The sequence below is a fragment of the Myotis brandtii genome, unplaced genomic scaffold (genome assembly GCF_000412655.1).
Source record: "Myotis brandtii unplaced genomic scaffold, ASM41265v1 scaffold1234, whole genome shotgun sequence".
Lineage (NCBI taxonomy): Eukaryota > Metazoa > Chordata > Mammalia > Chiroptera > Vespertilionidae > Myotis > Myotis brandtii.
The window spans coordinates 188,485-198,507 of record NW_005354309.1 but is presented as its reverse complement, the minus strand read 5'-3'; the positions used below and the strand labels follow the sequence as shown (position 1 = coordinate 198,507).

At 50.3% G+C, this 10,023-nt stretch overlaps 1 protein-coding gene across 6 annotated transcripts in view; it reads left to right on the top strand.

Moving 5' to 3' along the window:
* The window catches only part of DNM2 (dynamin 2), a 61,509-nt gene that overhangs the window by 27,615 nt on the left and 23,871 nt on the right, over positions 1-10,023 (top strand). For 4 of the 6 annotated variants that reach the window (XM_014533952.1, XM_014533950.1, XM_014533949.1 and 1 more), the window contains exons 7-11: positions 672-814; positions 3,710-3,845; positions 5,088-5,155; positions 5,758-5,896; positions 8,243-8,329. In XM_014533952.1, the coding sequence (XP_014389438.1) occupies positions 672-814; positions 3,710-3,845; positions 5,088-5,155; positions 5,758-5,896; positions 8,243-8,329 (573 nt within the window). Of the gene's footprint in view, positions 1-671; positions 815-3,709; positions 3,846-5,087; positions 5,156-5,757; positions 5,897-7,127; positions 7,267-8,242; positions 8,330-10,023 lie in introns of all 6 variants that reach the window. The other 2 variants (XM_014533951.1, XM_014533948.1) reach the window with 1 other exon arrangement.

The following is a 10,023-nucleotide window of genomic DNA, read 5'->3' as shown; positions in this document are numbered from 1 at the left end:
AGATTTACCCACTACGTCATCTGGCTTTTTCTCTAAGAGCACATCTTGTGACTCATCCCCTAAGCTTTTCTGCACTGCTGTCTCCTTTTAAGATTTATGAACAATGAACAATCCACATGATGCAAAAGCAGAACAGTAGAGGGAAAGGGGGCTTCGGTGAAAGGTCTCCTTCCTGCCCACCTGCTCCATTCTGCCCATTTCTTTCACATTTGTTTCTTGTTGAGTATTCCTTTTCTCTGTTCCTGCAAATGAAAACATGTTCTTACTTTCACAGAAGGGAGCACTGAATGCATATGTTTCGTACCTTTTTTTATAGGGTACATCCCCCCGTCTATATATCTGCCCAGTGTCACCCATCCACCCATCATTCCGTCCATGGTCCTGTGATGGCCTCTTGGGCTTTTCACTGAGCAGCACTTGTGGGAGGTTGTTCTGGATCAGCACACATGCCCTTGCACATAATTGTGTATACTCCATGGTAGACAATCCACCTGTCCTACAAAGGCCCGTGGGCTTTTCTCAGCTTCTCTTTGCTCCGTGCACAGGCGTGACTCTAGCTGATGTTTTGTTGCTTTCTCTGGAGGATGGAGGGTGTGGTGGGCCCAGGCGCCATCATACATGGCCCTTCCCATGCTTGCACTCATCTGTCATCTCTGGCTTCTCTCTTGCAGCAACTGACCAACCACATCCGGGAGTCACTGCCGACCTTGCGCAGCAAGCTGCAGAGCCAGTTGCTGTCCCTGGAGAAGGAGGTGGAGGAATACAAGAACTTCCGGCCCGACGACCCCACACGTAAAACCAAAGCCCTGTTGCAGTACGTTTGTCCTCTCCCAACCTAGCTCACTGGGGCCTCCACCCAGCCACAGGGTTCCAGGACTAGGCCGGGCATCAATCCTCATTCATCCTTCTGTTCATTCAACAAACATCTCCCAAGGGCCACCTGTGTGCCAGGCCCTGTCCTGAGCACTGAGGTCACCTCAGTGAATGTATTCCAGTCTGATAGAATACAGTATCCTTCCTGCCCCATGTGATCAGAAAGGGGAGATAGGGAAGGATGAGACAAAATAAGTAAATAAAATATATAGTGTGTGAAATGTCAAAAAATGTTAAAGTGGGTAAGAGGCTAGAGAGTACCAGTGTGGGCATAGCGTGCCATTGAAAATACAGTGGTCAGGCCTGGCTGGCATGGCTCAGTGGTTGAGCATTGACCTATGAACCAGGAGGTTACGGTTCATTTCTCAGGTCACATGCCCGGGTTGTGGGCTCGATCCCCAGTGGGGAGTGTGCAGGAGGCAGCCAATCAATGATTCCCTCTCATCGTTGATGTTTCTATCTCTCTCTCTCCCCTCCTCTCCGAAATCAATAAAAACATTTAAAAAAAAGAAACTAGAGTGGTCAAGAAGGCCTCTCTGAGTCCTTGGGAGTCAGGCAAAGACCTGAAGAGGTGAGGGAGGGAGCCACATAGAACCTGGATGGGGCCCAGCCAGTGCAAAAGTCTTGAGGCAGGACTGTGCCCAGCATGTTGGAGGTCCCTGTGGCTGAGCGGAGTGAGGGAGGGAGAGTGGAAGAGGTGAGGGCAGAGTGTGCAGGGCCTTGCTGAACATGGGGAGGACTTTGGCTCTTGCTCTGAGTGCGGTGGGAGCCATGCTTGGTTTTGAGCAGAGAATGGGATGGCCTGACTCGGGTGCTCACACGCGCCCTCTGGCGGCTGCAGGGAGGACAGACATGGAGGGGGTGGGACCAGACCAGGTGTTAGCTGCTTCTGCTTGATCTCTTTGAATCCTCACCCTGACTATTGAGTCCAGCTCAGAACTGTAGGAGACTCCCTGCAGCTATGCAGCTGAGAGGCAGGGGAGTGGGTGTCCCCACCATCGCAGGTTCTTTCTTGGGGCTCTTCCTGCCCCTGTATTCTCAGTTTCTGCCCTGCCAGGGACCATAAGTGCCGCAAGGACTTGGTTAGAGTGAGTTCCAGAAACTCCCTGGCAGCTCATGTGGCAGGTGGTGGCATGCACAGGACTCCTCCTACAGGCACACCAGAGGGGCACTGCCCCCATGACCATCTTAGGTCTGACGTCCCCTCCCTCTCAGCCATTGGGCGGTGCATGGTGGCGGGATCGGGATGAGAATGCTTTTATGCTCAGTCAAGCTCAACTGCATTCTGCAACGCTTTTTTTTTTTTTTTAAATATATTTTTTAATGATTTCAGAGAGGAAGAGAGAGGGAGAGAGAGAGATAGAAATATCAATGATGAGAGAGAATCATTGATTGGCTGTCCTCTGCACTCCCCACATGGAGCCAAACTGGCTAGGACCACAAAGCTTTCTACAGGGCAGATGCTGATCCTTTGTAGACATGAAGAGGAGATTTAGTCTAGCATGTGCTGCAACCTGGGGGTAAGCCTGGGTCTGCTGGGCTTCCCCTGGCTGGTGACCATGCCTCTCTGAACCTTGTATTCCTTACCCCTAAATGAAGGTATGAAAGGGAAACATCGAACAGTTGCCTCCTGTATATGCCCCAACCGGGGATTGAACCCACAACCTAGGTTTGTGTTCTGACTAGGAATTGAACCCACCACCTTTTGGTGTTCAGGATGACGCTCCAACCAACTGAGCCACCCAGCCAGGGCAAAAGTGTTTTTTTAATTAAGGCATGTATGTTGTTTTTTTAAACATGTTATTGGAACTCTTAGTAGACTGCAGTATAGTGTAAAAGTAACATATATGCACTGGGAAACAAAAAATTTCTTATCACTGGCTTTATTGTGATATTTGCTTTATTGCAGTTATCTGGAACTGAACCTGCAATATCTCCGATGTCTGTCAATGCCTGAGTAGACCAAGAATTTGGGAGGCAGAGATGAGGAAATGATTAAGGCAGACAGTGTAAGGGACTGGGGGGAGCAATTAAAAATGCCAAGGAAAATCGAGACACTAGTAAATATCTTAGATCTTTACTGTTCACATTGTCACAGCATTAATTAGCAAAACTTCACACTTTGTAAGGGCTAGGCTGGGTTCTAAGGGGCCAATCGTGGTATTAGCACATTTTGTCAATTATGTGACATTTTGACTTCTCTGAATTCAAAAGTTTTAGGAGAATTACCGTGATTTGACAGCATTTTTTTATTTTTTTGTGGGAGTATGGACTAGGATTGTATTTTAGGATTAGTGACTTCTTGGAAGTTGATGAAATCTAGAAACTTTTTGAATCCTCAGTGACCTTGTGTGGAGGTGCTGGTATGATCAACCCACTTTCCAGATGAAGGAACTGAGGCTCAGAGGGACAGAGGCCTCAGCCTATAGTGGTGGAGTGCCGACCCACGTGCTGGGAGGTGGCGGAAGCCACCTGAACGATGTGAAGGAACTACCATTTCACTCTCTGATCCTGTCAGATTAGGCCAAACCTCAGGGCAGAGGTGAGGTTGCTAAGTTGTGACCCCCACACCTCATTCTTGTCATCTGCAAAATGGAGTATTAACTGCACCCCCTTCAGTTCAGTGAATGATCGTAACAGGCATATAGAATGGGCCTGGCATGTAGCGAGTGCTTGCCACCTGCAGCTCCTGAATTTTGTTATTTGTTTTGATGTACACATAGATTTTGTTCCTAAAAATGAAAAGAGGGAACTGAACCATGGCTTGACTCAGGATATAACACCGAAGCTTTGTTGAAACCTCTGCTTAATGTTCGTGTTTTCTTTTTCCTCGTAGGATGGTCCAGCAATTTGGGGTGGACTTTGAAAAGCGGATAGAGGGCTCTGGAGACCAAGTGGACACGCTGGAGCTCTCTGGGGGCGCCCGAATCAATCGCATCTTCCATGAGCGGTTTCCCTTCGAGCTGGTGAAGGTAGTGCGGCAAGGGCTGGGCCCTCCTGTCCCTGGTCAGGCACCCATCTGCTTGGCCTTGAGCTCTGGCCTTCATGCCTGAGCCTGCCCTGAGTAGAGTATGGCCCGGGGAGGCGTCCCCTATGGTTTCCTACCCTGAACAGGCAGCTTACAACTTTCCAGCAGAGCTGGACAAGAAGTTTCTTTTTTTTTTCTCTGACAAAAGCCAATACAATGTATTTCCTTTGCAAAATACATAGAAAATAGTGGGAAATTCACATGTCCTTAACAGGTTGAAAAAAGTAAAAGGAGGTTGTGGACCCAACATGTGCAGCCTAACACATAGATAATATTTGTAATATCCTTCCATACGAAATTATACCTGTGTGTCTTGATGTGTGTATTTGCATAGATCTGTAAGAATCTTACAGTTCTTACAGTTCTCGGAGCTAGAATTTGAGATTTTTAAAAACAATTTGCTTGAACTTTTAAAAAATTTATTTTATGGATCTTAGGGAGAGGACGGGAGGAAGAGAGAGAAATATCAATCATTGATTGGTTGCCTTCCGCATGCACCCCGACAGGGAATCAAACTCGCAACGTGGGTATATGCCCTGACCAGAAATTGAAACCACCACCTTTTGGTTTATGAGACAACGCTCCAACCACACTGGCCAGGGTGTAAAACATTTGCTTGCACTTTTTATTTTTTAATATATTTTTATTGATTTCAGAGAGAGAGAGAGATAGAAACATCAATGATGAGAGAGAATCATTGATCGGCTGCCTCCTGCACGCCCCTACTGGGGATTGAGCCAGCAACCTGGGCATGTGCCCTTGACCGCAATCGAACCTGGGACCCTTCAGTCCACAGGCCTATGCTCTATCCACTGAGCCAATCCAGCTAGGCGCTAATTCTTTATTAATTCCTCAAGATAAATTTCTAGAGCATTTAAAACTACCAGGTGACATTGTAGGTATATATATTTTTATTTTTAGGTATATTTTCGGGGGTTCTTAATTTGTAGTGCAAGTGGCCCCCAAAAAGTTTTTATATGAATTTATGTTTCCTCTAAGAGCAAGAGTGTTAGTTTCACCGCATTCTTGCTGATACTAGGTTTTAATGTTTTTAAGATTTTTGACCAATTTAATATTCAGCCATGTGAATACAGGTGCACGCAGGAAACAACATTCTCCAAATACACAGCTGTTCTGAAGGTGCCCCGGGTGCATCCTTGCTAGTGTCTGGTTTCTCTGTTCTCAGATGGAGTTTGATGAGAAAGACTTAAGACGGGAGATCAGCTACGCCATTAAGAACATCCATGGTGTCAGGCAAGTTCCACGGGGAGCGTGGCCACTGTTCCCTTTACCTTTGCGGTGCCATTCTCCAGTCAGTCTGTCCCCCCAAAGCTCTGGGTGCCCTGATTGTGAGGTCCTGACAGGGTTCCTTGGCGGTTCTCGGTAGCCATACTCTCTCCCAGGGCCCTTGAGGGTGGATGGGCTCAGTCCTGTGCGAGTAGGTCATGGGTCACAGGACTGTCTGCTGCCCTTGGATTAAACATTGGTAAACCCCCCAGTCAGTTGGCATGAGCCCGAGTTACTGTAGTCATCCAAGAAAGCTCGCTGCATATTTGCCCTGGGGGTGGGGGTGGGGAGCCAGAGCTGAGTCATGATTACAGGAATCCAGTGTTTGAACCCATCCTGGGCTCCCTCTGTGTTCCAACAAAAATAGTCCTTCCAGTCATCCAGTCTCACATCACCTGGGGGCCTCAGGTTGCCCTGGGCTTCCAGGTAGTGGACACAGGCATCTGACCCCTAGACTTGCCGTGACCTTGGTTCTTTCGTGGGAACCCGGCCCCTGCCTGTGAGATTGCTGACCATGCTTTGTTTTTCTCTGACTTATCTCCCCTGCCCCCGGGTTTGGATGGTTTTAGGACCGGGCTCTTCACCCCGGACCTGGCATTCGAGGCCATTGTGAAAAAGCAGGTCGTCAAGCTGAAAGAGCCCTGTCTGAAATGTGTCGACCTGGTTATCCAGGAGCTAATCAATACAGTTAGGCAGTGTACCAGTAAGGTATTGGCCCCTCGGCAGGGGACTCCTGGCCGTGTGGAAACGGGGGTTCAGGGCTTTGGTATCAGGCTCCCGGTGCTGCTTCAGCCTGTGCCCCGTGGTGCCTTCCCCCTGCCTCCAGATTGCCTTGGTTTCCGAGAATGTGGCATCTTCCCAGAGGCTGGGGCAGGGGCTGTCGGCCTAGGTGCAGCTGGTAGGGAGGGGAGGGGGGATGGGGGAGGTGTCAGGCCTCCAGAACTGGCCATACTTTTGGGCAGGGCTCCCTGGGACCCTGATACCAAGCCTAGCATGTGTCTGATGGAATTGGGGGTGTCATTGGGCTGTCGCTTTGCTGCCTTCTGAGAAACAGAGAGGGACCCCGCATCAGCTGCTGGAGGCCAAGCTCCCTGAACCTCCCTGGCTGTCACTCCTCCTTGAGTGACACCCTTGGGCTTCCCTGGAGCCAGTCATGTTTCTGTCCCCCGGGTGCCAAGAAAGGCCCAAACACTAATGTATAATGAGTGCTCGGGTCCCAAAGTCGGCTCGGCTCCTAACTGCCTCCTCTAGTTCCCTTGCTTCCCCAGGAGCAGTGCTATTCCCCCAGGTAGCCAGTCCTCAGATCCACTAGGTCACAAGTGCCTATGTGCTTGGGCCACTGCCTCCCCCCAGCAAGACATGCCGGTTCCCCCGAGGGCCTGGCTCCCAGGGCAGCGTGCTTTGGCCGAGCAGCTGAAGCGCTTCTCGATGGGCAGTTTGTGCTTGCACGTCCACGATGGCCGTAGAGCTCTGGGTCGGCCTTCCTAGGCAGGCGATTTCTGCTTGAGCCTTCTGTTCTCAGTCTGGAAAAGCCCACATTTGCTTCTTAAGCTTCTTCGATTGGAAAAGGAAGGGGAAAGAAACCCAGGTGGGTTGGAGATGGTCATCCTGGAGCCCGTTGTCACACATAATGAAAACACAAAGCGTCCCCACACCCATAGCCATCTGCACGAAGACACTGACCCTTAGCTCTTCTGTGATTAAACCCAGACCAAGTCCACCCCTGGGACCCAAGATGCCTCTTTGATCCGAAGCAGCTTCCGGGGCAAATGCGGGCACAGGCTCCTCCATGCATGTCACTAACCAACTGACTCTCGTTTCTCTCTCTCCCTCTCTCTCTCCCTCTCTCTCTCTCTCTCCCCCCCTCCCCCATCCCGGGTGTGTGTCCTGCACTGTCCCTGGGTGTCTCTCTACTGGTCCCACCCTTCGCATGACCCAGGACGGGGCTCTTCACCCCTGATATGGCCTTTGAAGCCATTGTGAAAAAGCAGATTGTAAAACTCAAAGAGCCGAGTTTGAAGTGTGTTGATCTCGTGGTCTCAGAACTGGCCACGGTCATTAAAAAGTGTGCCGAGAAGGTAATAGAAGGTTTTGTTATTCTCACCTACGCATCTGTCCCCCATCTTCTCCCTCTGTTGTTAGTCTTAACCCGCGCATCTGGGAGACTGTCTCGGATGGATCCCCTCTGCGTAAGCCAGTTGTCACTTAACGACATCTCAGCTTTGCATTGGCAGACGGAATGGAGCGAGATGCATCGCACGTGTGTGCCACCTTTGCAGTTTGGGCTACTGAAGGGGCTGGGAGGCTTTGATGTTGCCAAAAGCATTTACTCAGCAGGCAGTGGGGTGAGGGTCAGTGCCGTTCCTGAGACCCTGAGAGAAAGGGGGTTTCCAAACGGTCACCAGAGCAGTAAAACGTTGCCATGTGCAGACCTTCGTGCTCTTACGTCCTGGGACGTTTACTGAGTTTTCATCAAGTCATTTTGACTGTCCAACTCAATTTTCTTCAAAATGGAGCTTAACCCAAACTGCAGAAGGTGGCTCTTCACGTGCTGGCTGGAGCTCTGGGGGTGTTAGAGGAGTGGGTTCCAGAGCTGAGATTATGAGGAACGGTTTCCTACAAGGGGATCCCTCTGAGATAGATGACCCAGATGCCAACCCACCATCTTAGAACAGCTGCTGTGCGCTCACGAGCTGGGCAAGGGCGCTCATCCCAGTGACCGGTGGCTTTAATTATAACCAGTGTCCTCACTCCCACCCAGTGCTGGGTGGGAGGGGGATGGCTGTCGCCCACATTCTCTGCCACTTTCCAGCTCTAAATCGCATTCTCAAAAAGCATCTTTGTTTGTGCACGGGGACCCTGTCACTCTCTCCGGCCCACCGTCCCCCCACTGTCCCCTTGTCTCCCAGCTGGAGCAGCTATGAGACAGGAGTGGGGTGGGGACGCGGTGGGCCCACCCATGTCCCCCACCTCCCCCCGTGTTTTCTGTGTAGTTCACAGTGGTTCCCATGCCACGAGGACCCAGCCAACGCTGCCACTCTGCTTTCCCCTCAGCTCAGCTCCTACCCCCGGTTGAGAGAGGAAACAGAGCGAATTGTCACCACTTACATCCGAGAACGGGAGGGGAGAACCAAGGACCAGGTACTGGCTTTTTGTTTTAATTTTCAGGTATAATTTACTTGCAGTAAATCTTGAGTGTCCAGTATTTTGGGTTTTGACAAATGCTTGCAGTAACCCCCACCTCAATCACAATATAGAACGGTTCTGTCACCCTCCAAAATGCGCATCCTTTGCCCTTTTGCCGTCAACCCCTCCCTGACCCCCAGGTCCTGGCAATCACTTGGCGGCTTCCTGTCCCTCTGGTTTTGCCCTTTTTCCCAGAATGTTTTGTGAATGGTCTCCTGTATTACATAGCCTTTTGATTCTGACTTTCTTCTTTCATCCCTGTTGTTTGTGGTATATCTGCAGTTTGTTTTTTTAATCCTCGCCCGAGGATATGTGTGTGTTTTTTAAATTGATTTTAGAGAGAGAGGAACGATGGGAGGGAGAGAGAGAAACATCAGTGTGAAAGAGAAACTTCATTTGGTTGCTTCTCGTACCCCCCCTCCCCCAACCTAGGTATGTGCCCTGCCCAGGAATCGAACCCGCAGCCCTTTGGTGTACAGGATAACACTCCAACCATCTGCGCCACTGGTCAGGGCTGAAGTTTGTTACTTTTGATCGCTGAATGTGTGGCCCACAGCTTGCTTATCTGTTTGCCTGCCAGAGGACATGAGGGTGCTTTTTGTGGTTTAGTTTTCCTGTGGAGACCATCCAAGCACACACAAAGGTAGACAGTGGGTTCCTCCAAGCAGTCACAGGGGGAGTCTCCCCTGTTCCCTGCTCTGTGTACTGAGGGCCTTCATTCCTCCTTCATGTGCCCCAACACCTGGTCTTGGTCACTTTCCCTCCTTTGTCTGCTGTGGTCTCGTGGCAGCTATTTGTTAAACCAGAACCAAACAAGCCGACGTGTTGTGTTTGGTTGTGATGTCACCTGTATAGAATGGTTCTTCTTCCCTTGACATTGATGGAGAAAACTGGCTCATTTGTCCTTCAGAGGATCCCCCAGTCAACCTGTGCCGTTTCCTCAGAGCTTCTGTAGCCTAGAAGCTGTGTCAGAAGCTTGAGAGTCCAGTTCGTTTTGTTGTCCCTTCCATACACACCACGGCCCCTGGTTGCCTCCCTGTCGACACTGCTCGGCTTGATGCACTGGCTCCGGGATAGTGGGGTTCGGGCTTTATAAAACTAGCAAGAGTGGAGCACCCCAGCCTTTTCCAACAACCCCACAGGGTCTGACCTACTGCCTGGCCTGTTTTATGCTTGAGGGCTTGGAGGCACAGTGAGGTGATAGGAAGGGGCAGGGTACTGTGTAAGGGCCTATCCCTTATCTCTGATGACATCCCCACTGGCGTGTGTGTGTGTGTGTGTGTGTGTGTTTCATTTTAATGTCCTCACCTGGACAGATTATCTTTGCTGTTTAAATGTAGCACTTAGGAAATGCCAGGTGCTAGCTAACGACTTTACATATTGTGTCTTATTTAACTCGTTGAAGTGGGCCTCTTGTGCCCCTATTCCACAACTTGGTAACATGGGGCCCAGGGTCACACAGCTGTCTGGCTGAGCCAAGCCTGCAGCCCAGGTAGTCAGCCCCAGAGGCTGTGCCAGTGACCATGGCTGCCTCTCTCTGTTTGGTAGGCTCAAACTTAACTTGGTTGTGAGTCCCTGATGTCTGGAAGCACCTGTGTGTCCCTTCTCCCTACAGATGCACCCCAGGTGTATTTTGGGGGGGAGATGTG